This window comes from Equus przewalskii, chromosome 23 (genome assembly GCF_037783145.1).
Source record: "Equus przewalskii isolate Varuska chromosome 23, EquPr2, whole genome shotgun sequence".
Taxonomy (NCBI): Eukaryota; Metazoa; Chordata; class Mammalia; order Perissodactyla; family Equidae; genus Equus; species Equus przewalskii.
Window position 1 is genome coordinate 557,520 of NC_091853.1, and position 21,605 is coordinate 579,124.

At 57.9% G+C, this 21,605-nt stretch overlaps 1 protein-coding gene and 1 long non-coding RNA gene across 5 annotated transcripts in view; one reads left to right on the plus strand and one right to left on the minus strand.

The window, feature by feature from the left end:
- Positions 1–6,834: 6,834 nt before the first annotated feature.
- LOC139078923 (uncharacterized) lies at positions 6,835–15,608 on the minus strand. The gene is made up of 3 exons (XR_011532114.1): positions 15,507–15,608; positions 13,638–13,718; positions 6,835–10,283 (listed from the first exon to the last, which is right to left on the minus strand). It is a non-coding gene; the product is annotated as an uncharacterized lncRNA (long non-coding RNA).
- The window catches only part of CNTN2 (contactin 2), a 31,996-nt gene continuing 22,722 nt past the window's right edge, over positions 12,332–21,605 (plus strand). The window contains exons 1-3 of one of the 4 annotated variants that reach the window (XM_070591237.1): positions 12,350–12,447; positions 15,779–15,948; positions 20,935–21,089. In XM_070591237.1, coding sequence (XP_070447338.1) covers positions 12,433–12,447; positions 15,779–15,948; positions 20,935–21,089 — 340 coding nt within the window. In that variant the 5' untranslated portion in view covers positions 12,350–12,432. Of the gene's footprint in view, positions 12,810–15,778; positions 15,949–20,934; positions 21,090–21,605 lie in introns of all 4 variants that reach the window. The other 3 variants (XM_070591240.1, XM_070591238.1, XM_070591239.1) reach the window with 3 other exon arrangements.

The following is a 21,605-nucleotide window of genomic DNA, read 5'->3' on the forward strand; positions in this document are numbered from 1 at the left end:
AGGGCAGGACCCACACCTCAGGCCTCTTCTGCCTTTGTGGCACCCAGCCCTGTATCTCGCGCAATGGGTGCTCCACTGACCTTTAGGACTCAGTGGTCCCGCAGGGCAAGGAGGCCCTTTTTGGCATTCAAGCTGTATTTCCTGTCCAGCTAGTCATTTAGTCGTGTGGTATCAACAAGGGGGGATGGGGGCAGGCGGTATTTGTCTTCCTAAAAGCCAGTTTACCAGCTTCCAAGTGGCTGGATGTGAGGGCCAGCGATGAGGATGGACAGCTAGATGCTCGACCTACGGCCCCGTTAATTAACTTTCCCAGAGGCCCCTAAGTGCGCTCGTCTCCTTTAAAGACTAGGAACCCACCCTCACTTATGGGAAAGGACCGTCCGTCTTTCACCTCCGTCAGTCCCTGCCCTTCTAGCTCCAGTCCGGCTGCTAGGACACAGCACGACCCTCTACTCACCAGACAACCCATGTGGCAGAAGAGGATGAGGCCAGACATCCAGCAGGCCTGGGTCTGTCCTAAGAGAGAATGACCAGAGCACAGCCCTCAGCCAGGGCTCCCTCCTTAGGCCCTGGTCCAGGTGGACCTGGTGTGGTTATCTCTCAGGGTGATTCTCCCCGAGACTTAGGAGCCCGACTCCCAGACTTCGCACAGGAGAAACCACCTCTCCCGGGCCACAGGCATAAGGTTCAAGGCTCCTTCCTTCTCAACGCCGACAGCATCTCTCCCCAGGGACAGGGAGTTGGCAAAGACCCTTATCGATGGGATAATCTCTGAGATTCAGAGGAGCTAAAATCTGCCATCCTTCTCCCTCCCGAGGCCCAGCAACAACCTCCATGAGAAACAAAAACACACCCAGTTCTTCCCTCCCAACCACTCCAGCCGCCTTCCCAAGTCTTCCGCAGGGCTGTGCCCCGGCAGGGCTGTGCCCCGGCAGGGCTGTGCCCCGGCAGGGCTGGGGTAGTGCAGGCCGAGGGCTAACTAACTGCACGGCTGGATGGGTCGTTCTCAGGAGCCACAGGCAGTCCCTAGTCAGCAGGGGCCTCTCAGTTATGTGCGTGCGGCTCAGACCCCCGGAAGTCAGAGCAGGGGTCTACACGGTCTGCAGATTCCCCACATCAAATGCTGAAGCCAGAACCGGCTCCCCGCAAGCACGCAGCCTCCTTCCGTGTCAGCTGACGCCTCCCGGGGAAAGCAGGCTCACGTTTCAAATCATGGCCAACCAGGCAGTACACAGACCTACAAATACACAGATTCCCAAGCTGGACGGAAAGACTTTGGGAGTTCCAGCTGCCCTAGACTCTCGCTGGCCCTCTGCCTCCCACCGAAGCAGACAGCCGGGAGCAGGGCTGGGCCTGGGGGGGCTGGGGCAGGAAGAAGCGAGGCAGCAGCTCTCGGGAATCTTGTCCTCTCCTAGGCTGAGGACTATGCAGGTATCACTTTAGTTCCCAGGAGCAAGCAGACCCCAGAGGCAGGCAGAGCCTCTGCACCCCCCTCCCTCTCCCCAACCGACCAAGAGACATCCCCCCCCACCACTTCCGATTCTCCAGCGCCCTTCAGAGCCGTCAGGCGTACTCTCCTGGGTCCATCAGTGGCTTTTAACGGAGCCCCCGGCTTTCATCCTATTAGTGAGCCCAGAGTAATTACAACTTCATTAGCCAAATAGCTTCTTGGTTCGGAGGCTCCCCCAACAAAACAAAACACACACCCGCTTCCCTCCATCTGAAGTCCGTCCCCCAGGGCGCCAGCTAACAAAGTAGCAGGCTCCAGGGAAACCGCAGGGAAGGGGAAGAAGCCACGGACCCGGCCAATGGGGGGGCCTCAGCCCCTCTCCGTGGTGCATGTGTCATGTGTCTGCTGGTTGGCCCCCTGAGAGGTTTTTGACAGGGAGAGGGATGGCACTCCAGCAAATGAGGGGCGTGACCCCCTGCATCTGTCTGCTGCCCCTTGCCCTCCGCCCTGCTCGCCTTCCAGTCCTACTGGCCATCACTTGATGGCCAGATCACTTCCCGGATGGACGGGCGGCCTCCTCCTCAGGGGTGGGGGGGTTCTTTGGCCAATTCCCAGAGGCCTCTAGTCTCCCATCTATACTTCAGCTGCCGCAGCTCCAGGGACAAGGAAGCAGAGCATCTGCCAAGCAAGCAAGGACCATCTGGCTGGGGGCCCTTTAGCCAGCCCCAGCCACCAGACAGGCAGGCATGTCCCCGACACCTGGGAGAGGTTTCCCTGCTCCCTGTCACTAATCTGGCACCCCACACCTCAGCGTTAGAGGGAATTTTCTTTGGTCTAAATTAGCTCCACATTGCAATTAAAACCGTCCCCACTTGGGGAATTGCTTATTGTCCTTCTCTTTTCCTCTTCTTTTCATAGGGTTTAGGAGCATGGAGTCCAATCCTCCCGGCTCTAAGCAGGACCCAGCCAGCCTGCTCTACCCAGAGCCTTCCTTAGCTACTCCCAGCCACGCAATGTCAATCACAACCTCCTGCCTCTCCGGCAGGCCAGGTAAGCATCCAGGCTGAGGCCACCAGCTCCCGCCATTCCCACTGCCCACTCTCCACCAGGGGAAGGTGCAGGCTCCCTGAGACCCTGAGACACATGCCCCTTTGTCCATGAAGCTTTCAGAGAGAGCTGGCCGCTGCTTCTGGGGGCTTTGCGAGGAACAGCTGGCAAATTCTCCTTCCTGCTGAGGGCCCCTCTGCTTGGATCCTCAGCCGACAGGACTCCATCTGCTGGGGCTGGACCCAGAGCAGGAGGATAGATGAGATGACCTCCAGACAGCCCTGCCACTAACCAGACTCCAGGCTTTGTGCAGCCTGGCCCTGGCCCTGGCTCCAACCTGACCCTGTTCTGCCCCCAGGCCCCACAGTTCTGCCTCTGCCCTCCCTTCCCCCAGCCCCAACCCACAGCCAGCCCAGAGGCCAGGCAGGAGGACCCCTGCTCCCTGCCTTCAAGGAAAGGGAGTCCCCAGAGGCCAGGCCAGCTGTGCACGCTGTGCCCCTGCTTGTGTTCCCTGAAAGCAGCCATCCTTTTGTTAATTCTGCAATTTCCCAAAGTGCCAGGAGCATCTCATCTGACAGTCACAGCATCTGTTCCTCTCACTCTCCAGAAGGCCGGGTGGGAGCAGTGCCAGCCCCTTCCCTGAGGCTCCCCTGCCTCACATCCTTCCATCAGTATGGGCACCCTGCTCACCTGGTCCCTTGGCAGTGCTTCCGATTCCTCGCTGCCTCCCTGGCCCCTGGCTTCCCTCCTTATGGCCTTGGTTAGCAGCCTCAATAACCCTTGTCCCTTCTGGGGCCAAGCTCACCTGCCCAAGAAGATGGGCACCTGTCCTCTTCCTCGGGGAGCTGCAGGCAGAGCGGCTGTTCTCCCATGTGAGGCCTGCCCAGGGCCGGGAGCAGGTCTCAGAGCCCCAGGGCGCCAAGGAAAGGGGAAGCCTCGTGCTTGGTCCTCCCCATTGCCCCCTCCCCATCACACAGCCTTTGGGCTGCTCAGTTCCAGGGCAGTGGAAGTTCTGGCCAGTTCCTCAGCCCAGAAGACCTCCCAGGAACCTGGCCTGCCTCTGTCCTGAGCTTTCACACAGGGTTCCTCAAGCTCGGCCCTGCTGACATCTGGGATTGGGTAATTCTTAGGTGGGGGCACTGTCCTATGCATTAAAGGATGTTTAGCAGCATGCCTGACCTCTGCCTGCTAGACGCCAGCAGCACACATCCCACCCTCATCACGATAACCAAAAACGTCTCTGGACGTCACTGAAGTCCCCTGGTTGAGAACCACTCAGCTAAGGCACTGAGAGTCAGTGACTGACACCCCACCCCACGTTCATGCTTCCCAGGCTCCAGGTGACAAAGGGACAGCTTAAGCTAGCGGTTGGCAAACATTTTCTGTAAAGGCCCAGAGAGTCAATCTCTTCAGGTCATACAGTCTCTGCTGCAACGAGCCGACGTCGCGTGAAAGCGGCCAGACAGCGTGTGAGTGAACGCGAGAGGCCGTGTTCCAATACATCTTTATGAGCATTGACATTTGAATTTCATAGTATTTTCATATATCACAAAACATTTTTCTTTTTGTTTTCTTCAACCATTTAAAAATGTGAAACGCGTTCTTAGCACATAGACCACATTCCTGGCTTCAAGGATCCCAAAGGATCCTTGTCAACAGGGTCCCTGTTGACCTGCTCCTAGAGGTTAACAAAGACAGGGCAGAGGCTGAAGTTGTGGACGGGGTCCTGCTCCCCTGAGCAGGTGGAGGGAATCAGTCACCCCCGGTTCCCTTTGGCCCAATAATTCTGGGTACTGTTTTCAGTGGGGTGACCCCACTGACCTCAGCAGGACCAGCTACATAATTTGCAGTGTCTGATGCAAAATGAGAATACTGGACCCCTGACTCAAAAATTATAATAATTCCAAGAGCACAGCAGAAGAGCATTAAGCCAGCACAGGCTCTTCTGAAGCCGGACCCCGTGTGACTACACAGGCTGCACACCCTGAAGCCGGCCCTGGACCTCAGCCTTTCCCCAGGAAGACCTGCACCCCAATCACAAGTTCTGCCAGGCCGGGGACAGGCTGTTCTCTCTGACCCAGGGGAACAGCATCTCTCATGGGCCTTCAGGCTGGGCCACCACATATGACTGTGCCCTGCCGGGGACATCTGATGAGGGGGTGAACGGGAGCTAGGCCTGGCCCAGGCTCCCCTCACTGAGGTGTGTGCCCTGGGGCGATGCTGCATCTGCCTGGAGGGATTTGCACTAAGTGGGTGGCCCTGCCTGCACGTCATCCAGGATGGGGAAAGAAGTAGCCGGCTCTGCACAAACATGGTCTGCTCTACCCGCATCCTGAACCCCAGAGAGGAATGGGTGGCCCACTCATCAGTTCATTTAACAAATATATACTGAGCCCCAGACACGATTATGAGGGTACAGAGAGAGAAGACTCGGGGGGGACATCCCGTCACCATGCAGATCAGTGAAAGGGATGCCTGTCGAGGGACAAGGGCACTGAACAGGGCCACCCAGTGCCTTAGAGAGGGTCAGGCAGGCCAGGCTTCATAGAGGGGTGACACTGGACCAATTCTTGAGAGCAAGGAGGATTTAGCCAGGTGTACCTAAGGGAGAAGGGTGACTATTCTGAACAAGGGACCACCTGAGGACAGGGAAAGGAGAGAGGCCAGCCCTTTTCAGAAAGCGGTGAATATGGCAGGAGTGAGCTGGGTTGGGAAAGGAAGAGGGGGGCAGGTGACAATGAGCTGAGAGCGAGAGCGGTGTGTCACAGGAAGGAGCCTGCATCAGCCTGGAGGCAAGAGAAGCCGAAGACTTTTCAGCAGGAGAGTGATTTGCATTTTAGGGAGCCTTCTCTGACAGCTGGGGAGGGGAGGGGACAGGACAAGACAGGAAGCAGGAAGCCTGGCAAGGACAGATGGTAAGAATTCAGGTGAACACAGGTGAGGGGGGCAGTGAAGGTTGCGGGCATGCATAGGAGAGGCTTCAGGAGGCAGAAGTGGCAGGACTGAGTGGTAGGCAGGACCCAGGGGAGGGGGAGGGAGGGAGGAGTCATTGAGGAGGTGAGGTCTGGAGGGCAGGGAACCCAGGAGGAACGGCAGGTGGCCAGGGCAGGGGGGGTGTATCAGTCAGGGTTCTCCCGAGAAACAGAATCAGTAGGGTCTGTGTGTGTGTACAGTACACACATATCATGTCTACGTGTGTGTGTATACATATATACAGACACACACACAGGATTTATTTCGAGAAATTGCCTTCCACGATTGTGGGGGCCGGCTCTGTTTGCTGTAGGCCAGCTGGCAGGCCGGAAACTCAGGCAGGAGCTGATGCTGCAGTTTGAGAGCAGCATTTCTTCTTCCTCAGGGAATCCTCAGTTGTGCTTTTAAGGCCCTTCAACTGCTTGCATGAGGCCCACCTACATTATGGAGGGTAATCATTTTACTTAAAGTCAACTGATTGCAGATGTTAACCACATCTGTAAAGTACTTTCACAGCATACCTAGATCAGTGTTTAATTAAACAGTTGGGTACCGTAGCCTAGCCAAGTTGACACATAAAACTCACCATCACAGAAGGGGTGGGTCCCATGCAGGGATGTGAGAGGCCCATGGACATCCAAGTGAAGACTTCTGGCTGGCTGGTACAGGTCTTAGCCTTTCCAGGTCCTCATCACCTCTTCTCTGCCCATGCCTGCCTAGCCGGCCTCCCTGCCTCCAGGTCTGCATCTGCTTTGTGTGGTGCTCCCTCCCCACCGCCCCGAGGGCACATCTCAGCCCATCTCCTGCTGGCTCAGACCCCTCCGCCAGTCCCCACTGCTCTCCAGTGAAGCCCCTCCAGGGCTCACGAGGCTTCGTGGACGGTCCCCGCATCCCCTCCAGTCTCGTCCCACCTTGCACCCTCAAGTCCAGACATGCTGACCGACTCTCTCCTCAAGCTCACCACTTCTGCCATGCTGCAGCCTTTGCACGAGCTGTCGCTCCTTCCTGGAACCATGTCCTTGCTCCCTCCTCCCAACCCATGCCATGGACACCTGGTCTGCCTAGTGAGCTCAGAGTCTCCCGTCAGGACTCAGCTTTCTCTGAAATGTTTTCTCTGTTCCTGAGCCTCACTAGGCCATGGCAGGCACCCCACCACGACATTTTGCGCAAACTTGAGCGACAGCGCTTACTGGATTGTATCTCCATTATTTGTACATGTCATCCCGCCACTGCACTGTGAGCTCCTCAAGGGGCATCCCACGTCTTCTCCTCTTCAGCATTTGGGACAGTGCTTGGTACAAGAAGTGCTCAATATTTGCTTATTTAATGGATGGGTGGGTGGGTGGGTGGATACGACACTTCTCTGACAATTTCTGCCTATCATTTATTGAGTGCTTCTTCGGTCCCAGGCACTGTGCTAGGAGCCTTAAGTCATGAATTGGTCCCGGCTCTCGGTGGCAGGCCACAGAAGCAGACTTTGGCCACCGTGAGCAGAGAACAGACTCACCACAAGGCTGTCAGGTGGCCTGCAGAGTCAATGAGAAGGCTCACAAAACTGACTCAGAAATGGCCAGAAACCAAAGGAAGCTAGCCAGCAGAGAGGAGTCGAGGCCACGTCTCGGGAACCGCCGGACCAGGACGCCATCACCCACACGGGACAGTCCCTCCAACGGTGCCAGAACCTTGAGACACCCACTGCCCCCTCCACTGCTGTCCCACATGTGCACATCACCTCGTCTCATCCACACAACCCTTTGAGGCAGTCTCATCTCCATTTTACAGACGACGAAGCCGATGCTTAGAGAAGCCTGAGGGCACACAGCAGCCAGTCAATAGAGCGGGTGGAATTGGCATCAACATCTGACTCCAAAGCCCACTGCCATCCCCCGGCTCTGTGCCGTCTCCTTCCAGGGGGCACCGCTCACCGTTCTGATGTAACGCAGTTCCCTGGGCAGCGCTCACAGCAGCCCTGAAATTCCAATGTGCAGCTTTTAAGTAACCATATATTTTGGGTGCATTCTTGGCCCTGACAAACTGTAGTGGGGAATATAAAGATAGCAAAGTCAGCACAAGAAGGCTGAGTGAGGGGCCGGCCCGGTGGTGCAGCAGTTAAGTGCGCACGTTTCACTTCTTGGTGGCCCGGGGTTCGCCGGTTCGGAACCCGGGTGCGGACATGGCACCGCTTGGCAAAAGCCATGCTGTGTTAGGCATCCCATGTATAAAGCAGAGGAAGATGGGCATGGATGTTAGCTCAAGGCCAGTCTTCCTCAGCAAAAAGAGGAGGATTGGCAGTAGTTAGTTCAGGGCTAATCTTCCTCAAAAAAAAAAGAAGGCTGAGTGATTAGAGAAAGGGTCCGTGCACTGACATGGGTTGATTGAAGCTGCTTCCAGGAGATTGTACATCAGACATCCAGAGATCCTGGAAAACGGGTTCAGGGCTGTGCTTAGCCACCCCAGGCAGGCTTAGTAAAGAACGCACAGAGACCGCCGCTCTGGAGCCCAGCCACATCCAGGGCCACAGCTGCCCCCAACCGGGACATTTCAGTCTTGCCAGAAGATGCCCGCACCAGGGACGTCCTTCTCAGATCCAGATGCCCAGCTGGAGTCTTGGGCCGAGCTCCAGGCAGGGAGCCCGATAACACAATCCTAGGCCCAGCTCTGCCTCCACCGCTCATGACCTCGGCCCAATCATTTGACCTTCCTGAGCTTCAGTTTCCCTATGACTCAGTCTCTCTCCACTGCACCTGCCCTCCCGCTCTCCCCCCTCCCACACCGGCCAAATCGTTTCACAAAAAAAACTCAGGGTTATTTGAGCTCTTTGGAGAGACCATATAAATGCAGGGCATTATTAGCATCATTACTATTAAATATTAATAATGACATTAGCATTGTCTATTATAAGCCTGCAAAAGAAGCTCCAAGAGCCCTGGGTTGAAATGGCTAAGAGAATAATTAGGCCCCTTTGGGCCACAGACCCCTCCAGGGCCTCAAGTGAAATTAGGAAGGCAAATGTCGTCAGAGAATTGAGATTTCCCCTCCAGAACCCCCGCTCAGTCAGCTCAGCTTCTCCTGGTCCCGCACAAATCGTGCCCTGTCCGGTCGCCAACAGCGCCACGCCAGGAGTGCACCCCCCACCTCCTCTCTGTTATCCAGGCCCAGTTCAGGACGACACCCCACCTTCATCCACCTCCCAGCTCCTGCCTCGCACCATCGGAACTTATGGCAGTTATTCTCCTGCATGTGTTCACCCAGTCAACAATATTTATGGACTGTGTGCTGGGCACTGAGCTCAGTGGAGGGTGGGGGCTGGGAAAGAGAGGCATTAGTGAGGTAAGCCCTGCCTTCAGAGACTGCACAGTCGAGGGAGTAATCACCGGTACTTTGTGTGGCACTTGGCCATACAAAAGGTGCTTTTAAAAATCGCTATGTTGGGTCCAGCCCGGTGGTGCAGCAGTTAAGTGTGCATGTTTCGCTTTGGCAGCCCAGGGTTCACCAGTTCAGATCCCGGGTATGGACATGGCACTGCTTGGCAAGCCATGCTGTGGTAGGCGTCCCACGTATAAAGTAGAGGAAGATGGGCACGGGTGTTAGCTCAGGGTCAGTCTTCCTCAGGAAAAAAAAAAAAGAGGAGGATTGGCAGCAGATGTTAGCTCAGGGCTAATCTTCCTAAAAAGAAAAAAAAATCACTATGTTTCACAAGTCTTCACAACCATCCTCAGCAGGAATGAGATTATTCCCATTTTACTGATGAGGAAATGGATTCTCAGAGGAATTAAGTGTCCTTTCCTGAGCTGCACAGTGCCATCTTGCTAGGAGTGACAGAGCTGAGACAAAGTCCAGTGCTCTGGACTGCAGACCCGAGGCGCCCCGACCGGCGCAGCAGAGAAAGCTGCAGCTGTGTGGGCACATACCCTGTGTTTCAGATGGGGAGGCTGAATCCCACAAAGGCCCAAAGGAAGTACTGGTTTTACTAAGTAACTACTATGTGCTTGGCACCGTCCGTGCATAATCCAACGCTCACATCAGTTCAGTGAGGTTTGTGTCTTAACCTCCATTTTCCAGATGAGGAATCTGGGACTCTGTTCTAGGCAGAGAGGCTGCTCCATAAGCACATGGTCTCCTGGGAGCTTTAGAAAAGGGTCTGATGTCCAAAACTAGAGGTCCAGGTGCTGGTGGCCGCAGAGGCCAGGAAAGGATGTGTGAGGCTTGGGCCGAGGAGGAGGGAGATGAACGCCATCAGAGCCGGGGGGCCCTGGCAAGGTCTCAGGCCCTCCTCACTGGTGCCCGGTGGCTGGGCCCATGGCCCCTCCGTGACCGTTTGGAGAGCCACTGGACTCCTTTGCTATTGATCCAGTGGAGCTGCCGCAGGAGGGAGCAGATGGTCTGGGATGGGTTGGGTGGCCCTCGAGATGCCTTCTGGGGGCTCCCCCTCCGGGGGTCGCCACATGTTTACAGGCAAATCAGTGACCCATTTGATTAGCCACCTGATCGTCTCCGCTGGCCTTCTCTGCCCTGTCTGGGAGTCTGTGGGGACTGGACTTGGAGACAGGGTGTCCCGCTCAGGGCAACGCACAGATGTCCTGATGAGGTGCCCCTTACGGTCCACCGTACTGAGGATCCGGGCACCTGGAAGGCACCAAAAGAGCGGACATTGTCCTGTCCCTACTCTGCCCACCCCGGAAGGGCAGGCAGTGGGCAGCAGGAGCAACAGCAGCGAGGTTCAACCACGGATGCTGGAGGCAGACTGCGGCTCTGCTTCTCGCCTTGTTTACTGTCTACTTTGAGCAAGTTCCTTCACCTCTCTGAGCATCACCTGTAAAGTGAGAACAGCAGTAACGACACGTGCCCCTTGGGTGGGTAATTCAGGTGAAGCGCTGGGCACAGCTCCTGGCAGATTGGAGACACGCTAACTGCGTTAATAATTTCTATAATAGTTAATAATGATATTATAAAATATTTTGGTCATTATCAAGCTAATGGATCTCACAAGCAAAACTCAGCCTGGACCCCGAAATGCCTTCCCTATGCTCTTGTCAGAAACAGGAGCACCTTAGAGGCTGGCAGTGAGGACCCCAATAACCCCCAAATACGTCTGTCCCAGGCTCAGCTGAGAGGTTGAGCGGTCAGAAGATGAGGGGTTGGGAAGGTGGGACGCGTCTCCTAAGTGCAGGCCCGGGTGTGGTTAGTGCCGTGGTTCTCACTTACTGTGGCTGCGGGAGTGCACCTGGGGCGGGGCCGTGGGTTGCAGAGGGATCTGTGAGAATCTTAGGGACCCAGGTCACCTATGCTAATGGAGGGGGGACCGTGGCCCTCCCCAAGGACTCAGCCCTCACCACAGGGGCAGCACTGTCCTAAAATAGTCACAAAGACGGCTGTCTCAATCTAAAGCAATCCTTGCAAGCATTTCCAGACCCTTGGCCCCTAAGGCAGCCAGTGCCGTGGCCGTTGGGCCATCCCTTTCTTGGCAGCTGCCTTCTGCTTGGAGACAACTTGCAGCTGTCTCTCCAGAGCCTGGGCTGACCTGGGTGGCATCAGCGGGCAAGGTTCACCTCAGGAGCTCAGGGCCAACGTGCGAGCCCAGGAAGACAGACGGGGCCACGGTGGGTAGAGGCAGGAAAGGGAAGGGCGTCCTGGAAGGATGTGCGGAGCAGCACTCCAGGTTGTCAGTGTCAGCGCAGTGAGGCGTCTCTCCGCCAGGACAATGGGGACCGTCGCCCGAGCTGAGAGAGCCCTTCAAGGAGGAGCAGGAGGGCGGCAAGGGAGAGCAGGTGGGACCCGGGCAGGCATTCAGGGCCTTGGAGGCTGGGCAGCAGGCCCTCCCCCCTCCACGTCCCTCCCCCTTCTGCAGGCCCTCTCACTCGGCCCAGGTCTGTCCCCGGCCCCTGTGCCCGCCTCCGCTTGGGCAGACGTGGAGCCTCACTCCAGGTTTGACAGGTTTGCCATTTAAAACTCTGAGGCCGGCCTGGCCCTGCCAGCTGTTTCAGCATCTGGACTGCTCACGGTCTTGCCTGTGTGAGCCGGACAGCAGGTGGACCGGAGGGGGTGAGACAACAGTGACAGCCTGACAGGGCTGACTGCCACCGCAGATGGCTGGTTGGTCTGTCTTGAGGCCCCGGCCGTCCTGGGCACACCCCCCGCATGACAGGAGCAAAGCAAGAGAGCTATGTCACTGACCTGGTGAGCACCTAGAATCTCAGAGCTGGCAGGGACTTTGGCCATCTTTAACCCCTTCAGGTTAGCAGTGAGGCTCAGAGAGGTCAGGGCACTGAGCCTAGCACACACAGCCAATCAGTAGCAGGGCTCAGACTGCCCTTCAGAGGTTCAGACCCGCAGTCTATGAGCTTTTCATGATATCAAACTGCTAGTTGATTAAAAAGGGCCTTGGACCCATATGTACGAAGGTGGAAAGATGTCCAAGATCTACTATATAGTTAAAAGTATTTTGCAAATCATGATGCATTGTGTAATCCCATTTTCATAAAATAATACTAATAACTCATGGAATTATACACATGAAAATAATAAGCCTGGAGGCATGGAACTTGAGTTGGTTAAGGGACTTTCACTACCTATTTTTAAATTTCTACTTATGTTTGGATACTTTGACAAAGAACCCGTGTTACTTTTAAGCAAGGAAACAACAAAGATGAAGACGTAGGGTAGGCAACAGAGGCCGCTCCATCCCACTTGCCCCGCTGAAAGCTGGGGATTCTGATTTGCATCCCTTCCTCTAGTAAGGGATTTCTGGGGGACACAAGGAGTCTGGCTCCAGAGTCTCCAGGGTTTGAGGAGTAAGCCACTTTCTCTTCCCCCTGCACCCCACCCCTCTCCCACTCCTTCAGCTCTGGGCTGGGCGGGGATGGGGGGGGGGGGGCAGGCAGGCCAGACAGCGCCCGCTCTGAGCTGAGCTGCCCATGCATTATGGAAGACGCGGGTGCCCTGGCTCGCTCCTTGCTCCTTAAATGACAGCAAATGAGGTAAAGCTGGGAGGGTGGGGACGGGAAGGGGGCGGGAGGGGGGCCAAAGGAAGCCATCTCCAGGGCCCCCCAAGCGTTGGCTGAGGACCGGAGCCAGCCAGTGAGCGGAGCCTGGGAGAGGGAGGAGCACATCTTGATGCAGAGATGCTGCAGTGGCTCCGGGCGCGCACACACGCGCGCACACACACACACACACATGCGCGCCCCTAGCCGCCGCCGCCGCCGCACCAGGACAGCACCGAGCCGCTGAGAGAGCGGGGCAGGAGCGGAGGGCGGCCCAGGGGGGCTGGCGGCCGGGCTGGCTTGGCTCACCCCTGGAGCAGCGTCCACCTGCCGGAGCCAACACCCTTCTCTGGCGCCAGGTAGGGGCCAACCGCTTTTGTCTCCCAGCCCAGGGGCTTCCCAGGGCGCTGTGGGCAGGGGCTTCCACGCGCAGTTTCCTCGCAACTTGGGAGGGGGCAGTGGCAGGGCAGGAACCTCAGCCTGCTGGCTGGGGCCAGTCTGACTTCTCACCCCAGCCCCACAGTGACTGCCGGACCAGAGATCCCCTCCGCCCTGTCTATGTGGGTGGCATCCTGCGGGGCCCTGACAGGCCGAGCCTGGCCAGGAAGCTGGACCCCAGCAGTGTATCAAGGAATTTGAGCCGGCCGGCCACTGGGCTGGCAGCAATGACTGCCTGCAGAGAGGGCAGCGGCTACAGGGCCTGCCTTGGGCGACGGTCCGGGGCCAGACAATCCATGAGGCTCAGGCCAGACCCTGGCCTGCCCCCAGAAGTCCCTAGATGGGATGGAGCCTGGCTGCCCAGACTTGAGGTTGCCCTGGCTCTGCCTCTGCGGGGTGACCTCTTTGCAAAGTCTTGCTTCAGTTCGACAGAGGGGGAGGCTGTGGAAGAGGAGAGAGTGGAGCACAAGTTTGGGCAAAGGCCTGCCCAGGAGTGGGGACATAGGGAGGAGAAACTGAGGCAAGTCACATCCCAGAGGGTGAGAGGCTGGGACCACCGGGGCTGAAATTCCTGTTCTTCCTCCCACCCCCCAGCCTCACCTTCTCCTCAAGCCCCTCCTCCTCATCCTCACCGTGGGAGGGAAGGATCTGTGCGAAGTTTGGCTTTCTAGTAAGGAAAGGGGCTGGGGCTGAGGGGGAGGGGCACAGTTTAGGGGGTCTAGAAGGAGAGGGCAATTCAGGGGGCTTACAGGACGGGCCAGAGGTGGGGAAGCAGCCCGGCCAGTGTCCAGAGTCGAACCCATCGCCGTCTCCAGGAGAAGGTCTAAGGTCTGGGAAGGAAGAAAGGGCAGTGAGAGGAGACCGTGCCTGTGGAAGGAGAGTCCTGCCGCTCCACGGGAACAAAGCAGGGACCCTTCAGCTGCAGCCCCTGGGGGCTGAGCCTGAGTCCCAGGAGGAAGAGCGTCAGCCAAGGTTGTTTGGAGGTTTGGGAATCCAGACAGACCAGGGTGGGTGGGCTTTGAGCGCCCATGGCCCCAGCCCTGGAGAAGGGCGGGTTTCCAGCCCCCAGGGTACCTGCCTCTCCTTGCCCAGCCTGCAACTGGTCAGACCCTACCACCGCTTCCTTTCAGCCTGATTCTCCAAGGCCCCCCAGATTCCCTGCCCTGCCGAACCAGCGTCCCTTCTCCTCTGCTCAGAGAGAGGTGGGAGGAGGAACATCCCAAATAATCCATTCCTTCGGTGGTCTGATCTCCCTTTGGGCAGCGGCCCCAGTCTCCTCTCCCAACCCTCTGGCCAGAAAGCTCCCTCGGTCCACCCTCTGAGTCTCCCCCTCCCAGCTGCACTCAGAGGGGCCAGAGGAGCCCCTGGACATCAAGGGCCACCTGCAGGGAGGCCTGCGTGGCCAGTGCTCCTGGGGTGGGGCAGGGAGCTGGTGTCCTGACTCTTAGCCTCAAGAGGAGGGAGTTCCTGCCCTAGAGACAGCGGCACCCAAGTGCCCCCCCAGGGTGCCCCACCAGTTAACCCTTTCTAGCCAGGTTGCAGAACCTCTCAAGCAAGGCTTTTGCCACAAGGTCAAAGTTCTTCCTAATTTCCTGGGAGATCTATCAGGAGTCCTCAGCCAGCAAGATGGAGGTGGGAGGTGGGACAGACAGAGAGGGGTCCCTGAGCCCATGACGTCAAAGTCAATCAAGGTCCACCCATCCTTCCAGTGCTCAGCATGAGTGGGAAGGAAGCAGTCACACCACCCCAGGAGAAGTGTCCCCCGGTCTCTCTGCACTCTCTCTTACTGCCTGCCCGTCTTCCATTCCCCACCTGGCCGAGCCGTCCCTCACACCCCCTCCCCTGGCCACTGCACTCCTCCAGCTTCAGCCCTCAACCTACCCCCACACCCTACCCCCTGCCAGATTTCACTCCTTATGCAACTCCATTCCAGCACCTTCTCTGCCAGCAATTGTTCACATAGAGACACGTGTGGGCTGGGCCTCTGAGGAGCTGCCCGACAGGACGGTTGCAAGGATTGTCTCTGACTAACCAAACTTACTCCTCAGGAGTGAGTACACAGAAGGTGTCCCCCAGGCATCCTCGGACTCTAAGGCCGACCAGGGAAGCAATATATTTGGGGTGTTTTGGAGGGATGCACGTCCCCCCCAAAAACATCCTCGAGCCAAATGTTTGTGAGAAGGTGTGTCTCAGAGACAATCTCTAAGCCTGAGCGTGGGCGGTATCCGTGTTTCTGGAGGGACTCCTAGGACAGGACCCGAGGGTGAGCAGGAGGTGGCACCACACAGGGAAAGATGAGCTAGAGCAAAGAGGATGCCAGGGAAGCAGGAGGGACCGAAGTTAGACTGCGGGAGCCACTCCCTCAGCAGGAAGATGAGAATCTCCTTCCCGATGACTCGAAGAGGGTATGGAGAACCGGGGTCAAGTCCAAGGTTAGAGACATCGCTGTGTGGAGGCAGAGGCGGGGCTGGCTGACCCCGTAAACTGCCAGCCTCAGGTTATCCTCCTTCAAATGGTAACAGGTGGAAGCACCCTTTTTATCCCCTCCTGCGTGCTGAGCCCCTCTCATCCTTCTGGACCGCTCTAATCTAGACCAACCCCCCCAGGGCCTTGCTAACCTGGGACGTTCATGGGAGTTTCCGGGGGCTCCGGGCCCTGGTGGGAACCATCGTGGAGTAAAGTCCTTCCTTCAGTTGAACGACTTCTGTTGCTACAAAATGAGCCCATGTTTCTTTGTTTACCCAAAGGGGTTGCAAACAAAAGCAAACGTGTGTGGTGTTCTCACCCAAAACTGACCAGACTCCATCCCAGGACCCACACAGACCCAAGTGCACCCCAGCACCTCCTCATCTAACGAGCCCCGCCCCCACACGGGGCGCCCTCCACACAGACCTACCGGGTGTCCTCCAGCCCCAGCCCACATCCTGTCACTGTCTGCCCGCCTCGGAGACCCAGAGGCTGTCCACCCTCGGCCTGCCTGGAGGCAGCCTTCCTGCAGGGCAGCGAGAGGCGCAGCTCACCCTGGCCCCAGAGCAGAAACCAGCCTGCTGCGAGGAGCAGGTTCGTACTCGCCCCCTCCGGGCTTGGCTCTGAACCGGCCTGCAGGAGGCTGTCCCAGAACTGCGGAGTCTCCCCTCGGCAGAGATGGGGATGTGCAGAAATTGCTCCGCTAATTTCTCCCTGACTTGGTTCTTCAGAGCCAGGTTGAAACAGTTGTTCTTCCTCCTGGCATCTCAAAAAGGGATCCTTCTTCCAGAGCCCCCCCCCGCCCCCCCATTCTGCCTCATACCACACAGGCGGGGCCGGTAGGAAAACCTCGGCTCTGGGCGTGGCTGGCCCCTTATCCTGGCCCCTCCCAGCTTCCCCAGCACTGAAAGCTCAAACAAATGCGTGAGCCCCAGCTCTCCCCAGAGGGCACGGCAGCCAGGGCTGGGGCCTCAGGGAACCCACAGCAAATACAAAGAGCCTGCAGAGTAGACTGAGGGGCGGGAAGAGGGGAGCACGCAGAGGGGCCTGGGAGAGACCCAACCGCATGCCTCCCCGTCCCCATCCAGTCCATGCCCCCAGTGGGGACTAAGAAGGTCCCCATCACACCCAAATCTGCCCTCAGGACCTCCTCCAGCTCAGGGCACCTACCTTCCCCACTGAGGCCTCTCAACCATGGCTCTCCTCTCCTGGCCAGCTCCTGCCCCACCTGGCACGCATCCTCACCAGGCCACCACAGACCCCTGTCCTCCCGGAGGGGTGTGGGGATGGCTCAGACCTCCTGGAGGACTGTGACCCTGTCCCAGCTGACAATTCCTTCTGTAGGCAGAGTCCTCCTCCCATATTAGGCCCTGCGGGCAGGCGGTGGGAGTGGTTGAGGAGTACCTGCTTGGGAGCGCCCTTGTGTGTGTCCTAGACAGGTGCTCTCCTGAGCACATGGTATCTGGGTGTGACTCTGTGTGTCCCTGTGCCCTCACCTGGGGCGGCATTCTTGCTGGTGCTTGCCCGTGCCCACTGCACCTGTGGGGCTTAAGAGGAGGAAGGCGTCTGCCCAGGGAGATTCTGGAAGTCTGTCATGTCCTAAACACTTGTGAGTGTGGCCCAAATGTCGTGACTGTGTGGGAGTGAGGCCGACTCGCAGCCAGGCACCGTGTCTGGGACACACATCAGTGTCCCTCAGTGTGCTGGGGCTTGTGCACGAGGGCCCATCTCAAGGATCCGTGAGGACTCTCAGTGACAAGATCTGATCTTTCCTGAGCACTCACGGTGGACCAGGAACGGTGCTGACCCCATAAGAGCCCCGTGAGGTGGGCACGTCCTACCCTTCTCATCCCCACTTTGCACTTGGGGACTGAAGCTCAGAGAGGTTAAGTAATGAATCCAATAGCTAGGGTTATACTGGTTACCTACACTAGGGCTACAGTAGCCACTAAGCGCTAGGCCAGTTGGCATGAGGACCCACCCCACTAACGGTGTGCTGCGCTGCAGGAGGGGGATGGGGGCCCCGGGGACCTCCTGCAATGCTTCTTCGCTGACGAGTCACTCAGTCTCCACCCTCAACTGGGCTTCAAACTCCCCCTTTTTCCTACCACCACCGCCGCCCCCGAAAACTGCCCAATCCTGGGGTGCTCAGATCTCCCTTGTCCCGGGGAGGAGAGAGGGATTCAGGGCCAGGGCTGGGTGGGCCACGCGGGGGCATTTAGGCAGAGCGTAGCTTTCATTTTCTGACTGGCTCTGTGCAGGGTCCTCAGCCCAGCAAACCCAGCCCTGTGCTGGGGTCCAGCTCACAGCCTTCCACCCCCAGCTATCGCCCCGCCCTTTGTTTCCAGCTATTCGGCCCCCTCCCCGTGGTGCCCCTGAATCCCCAAGCAACCCGTCCGCCCACGTGCTGGTGCCTCACAGGACCAGCCCCCGAGGGTGCCGGCCTGTGCCTGTCCGTGCCAGCCTGTGCCTGCACCCCTGTGCCAGGGCAGCTGGCCTGGGCCAGCCTTGGCCAGCTCTGGGCCTGGCGTAGCTCCACTCCAGCCTTCTCCTGACAAAAAGGTCTCCTCCATCCTGGGCTTTCTAGAATGTGTCATAGGGCAGGTGGCATGGGGAGATGACTGGCCCCTGCAGGTCAGGAGACATCCTCGGCTGTACTCAGCTGCTCAGGGAGCCCTACAAAGGCAGTGTTTTTATCACCGTCTCCCCAGCACCTACCACAGTGCCTGGCATGTGGTCATAAATTCCAGGATGGACATGGTCACAGGGCAAGGCTGGGTATCAGCTGCCTCACCTTCAGGGAGGCAACAAGCTCCAACCTTTGACCCAGACTCCATGTGTGCGTGTCTGTGTGTGTTTGTACACACACAGGCCCTGGCACACAGCAGAGCCCATGCACATCTGAGCGGGCTGGCCAGTCTCTCCCCAAGGCAACCCCAGGTGCTCCTCAATCCCAGCCCTTCCCCCTCCCACGTCTTCTCTGAGGCTGCGGGTCTCAGTCCCCGGCAGGTGTCCCGGACCCTGGAGCCCAGAGGTGACTGATAAGTCTGAATTAAATTGAAGTTTAGGACACGCAGTGGGATTGTATTATCCATGATATATAGTAACTACCTATGGTAGGAGAGAGATCAGATCATTCTGACCACTGTGGGGTGGACGTGAGCGAGCGATCACAGGGAAACACGGCAGGGGCAGGGTCCTCACACCCTGTGCCAGGCAGGGACACACACACATACACACAGAGACCAGACATACCCATGCACAGACACATGCACATACACAGAGACACAAAGACCAGACCACACACATATACAGGGACATACAGACACAGATACAAACATCACATACATGGACATGCGCACACACACATGCCCAGCCCGCTCTCGCCAGTACGGCTGGTGGGCAGCAACAGACTCCCGCCCCAGAGCCTCCAGCCCTGGGCACAGCTCCTGGCAGTCTGTCTCTGCTTTGCCCGGGCACACTCAGGGTGTGCCTGGAGCCCAAGCTCCTCCCAGCACTGGCCCCCTCACCCTCCCTGATCTCCCGGGACTGGCAGGCCGCAATGGGGGAAGCAAACGAGGACTGAGCACCTTCTCTGTGCCGGACTCTGGGAGACGGCACACCAGCGCCAAGGCATTTTCAAACTTTCTGGAGCTGCAGAACCCTTTGTTTAAAGAGAAGCTCATGGGAAGGTCGGAGGCAGTGCACCTCCAGGGCAGGGCACGAGGGCGTGGTCAAGACCAGAGCTGCGTTCTAACTGTGTGCACATGGGGGCATCTTAGGGGCTTCCCAGTGGAGGTGAGAGGTGAACAGGGCCATGAAGGATGAGTGCGCCTTGCGGAGGAAGGGCATTACCGGGGAATGGAGTCATATGAGCAAAGGCACAGAGATGGGGGTGTTGGGGGAACATCAGAGGGGCTGGAAGTGCCAAATTTCTGGGTTCAAGTCTGGAACTGAAAGTGGCAAAGACAGAGAGAGCAGGTGGTCATGGAGAAGTGGCACCAGGCCCCCTTCCTGACAAAGGGAAGTGGGTATGAGGCTGGAGTTGGAGTGGGGAGGGAGTGCCATCTGTTTAAAAACCATTCCCGCCACCGAACACCCAGCCTCCCAGCCTGCATCCTTCCTGACAGGCCCTGGGCCACTAATCCCCCCCTCCCCCTAGATCCTTCAGGCGCCAGCACGGCTGTTGAGGAGGCAGGAAAATTTGAGGGGTGATGAAACGTTGAGGTCCAAAGGGGTTTGGGAACTCCTTCTTTCCAAGGGAACAGAGAGCGAAGTGAGACAGGGAGATCCTGAGCTTGCAGTGGTCCTCAGACCCTGCACTGGCCCCAGGCGCAGTCTTAAGTCACCTGCAGCCTGCCTTCTGCACCTCCCACCCCCCTCCAGGGGACAGCACTTCCAGGCCCTCAGCCGCTCTGCACTCTCTGGAGCATCACAGTCTCAGGCTGGAAGGGACTTTAGACAGTATTCATTTTGCAGATGAGGATACTGAGGCACAGATGGCATGGGGCTTGCGGCCAGTTAGTGCAAGAGCCCCCACCCAGGCTCGCACCCCAGCCCCAGGCCCTCCCCACAACCCTTAGGGCTCTGCAGAGTGGGCAGGCAGGGCAGAGAAGCAGAGTCTGCAGCTGGGTTTCCTGGCTCCCGTGGCAGCTCTGACAGGGAGCTGTGGAGCCCAGCGGCCAGGCTCACTCAAATAACCGAGAAGCAAACCCCTGAGATTGCACACTGTCCCCAGGACTCGGATAGTCTGCCCGAGATGGGGAGTAGACAGAAAGACTGGCCCTGCCCCCGCTCTCGGGGTAACTGATGGAGGGGCTCTGACTTGCTCTCAGTGGCCCCCGGCCAGGCACAGGTTCTCGGAGCCCCAGGATTTAACCATGTCTCCGCTCATCTCTGTGCAAGAGGGAGGCTCCTCTGGGAGCTGCGTTAACTCTTTCGGCCCAGAAGGCCTGTCTGGGCCCATCAGCCCCTCTGGTTGGGGAGCACTGATAACGGGACCAATGTTATGGCTCCATCATGCACACCACATATGTGCCTACCTGGGGCCCTGGAGGAAAGGGAGTAGATGAGTCAGTGACACCCTTCGCCACCGCTGGAGAACAAGGTGGTCCCGAGAGGCTTAAGGCAGCTCTCAGAGGGGCTCATTACCACCACCACCCCCGGCAGTGTGGGGGCGTGGCAGGGGAGGGGGTGCCCCAGTTACTAGAAGAAGATAGGATGAGCTCCCCAAACCCAGGCACAGCCCTACATAGAGAGCTATCACTGGTGAGCGGGTGGGTGGGCTCTCGCCTCCCACTTAGCCACTGCTTCACTTCCTGAGCAGCACCCTGCTGGCTGCGGCAGGCTGGAGTGGGGTACAGGGCAGAGCCAGACTCCCCAGGGGGCCAGTAGGAGGCACTCAGCCCTGGGAAGAGCTCCTCGGTAATGGCCAAGCCCCTTCCCCTGGGGCCTGGGAGGATGAGTGCTGGAGCAATTCCGGCCCCTCCTGAGGCTGAGCTAAAAGCATTGCCGACCCAGACGTGCCTGGAGCTGGGAGGGGCATCCTCAGCGAGTCCTCCCGTCCCTCTGCCTCCCCAGGTCCTCCTCAGCCTCCAGCCAGTGTCCTCCAGTGCTGGGCTGGGGCTCCTCTCCTCCGCTCCCCACCTCTGCCCGGACGGCCACCATGGGGACACCCACCCAGAGGAAGTCTCACCTGCTGCTGCTGGTTGCCGTGGCCCTTGTCTCCTCGCCAGGTAAGAGGGCTCGGTGGGCTCAGAAGGCCAGCTGGGACGATCAGATCGCTGTCTCGTTGCTATTACTTCAGTGATGACTACAGAAATCCTTGCTTCTGCATTGCTGTAGCACTTAGGTTTCTGAGGCCATTTCCTGGCTAAAATTTTCCCCTTTGTGGATCTTACCTTCCCTTTGAGGTTAGGAGGAGAGGGAATGAGTCTTTCCCCTATCCTAAGTGAAAGAAGCATGATCCAGAGAGAGCCAGCGGCTTGCCTTGGGTCACACAGCAAGGTTATGGCAGCACCAGATTTCCATGACATCAGCCTAGAGTCACAGCCGCTAAGGCCGTGTGCGGTCCAATATGGGAGCCAATAACCACGTGGGCCCATTCAAACTGGGATTCAATTTTAAAATTAGTTCCTCAGTTGTACTAGCCACATTTCAGGGGCTAATAGCCATAAGGGACAGCAAAGATCACCAAACATTTCCATCATCACACAAAGTTCTGTTGGATAGTATGCTCGAGGGCCCCTGAC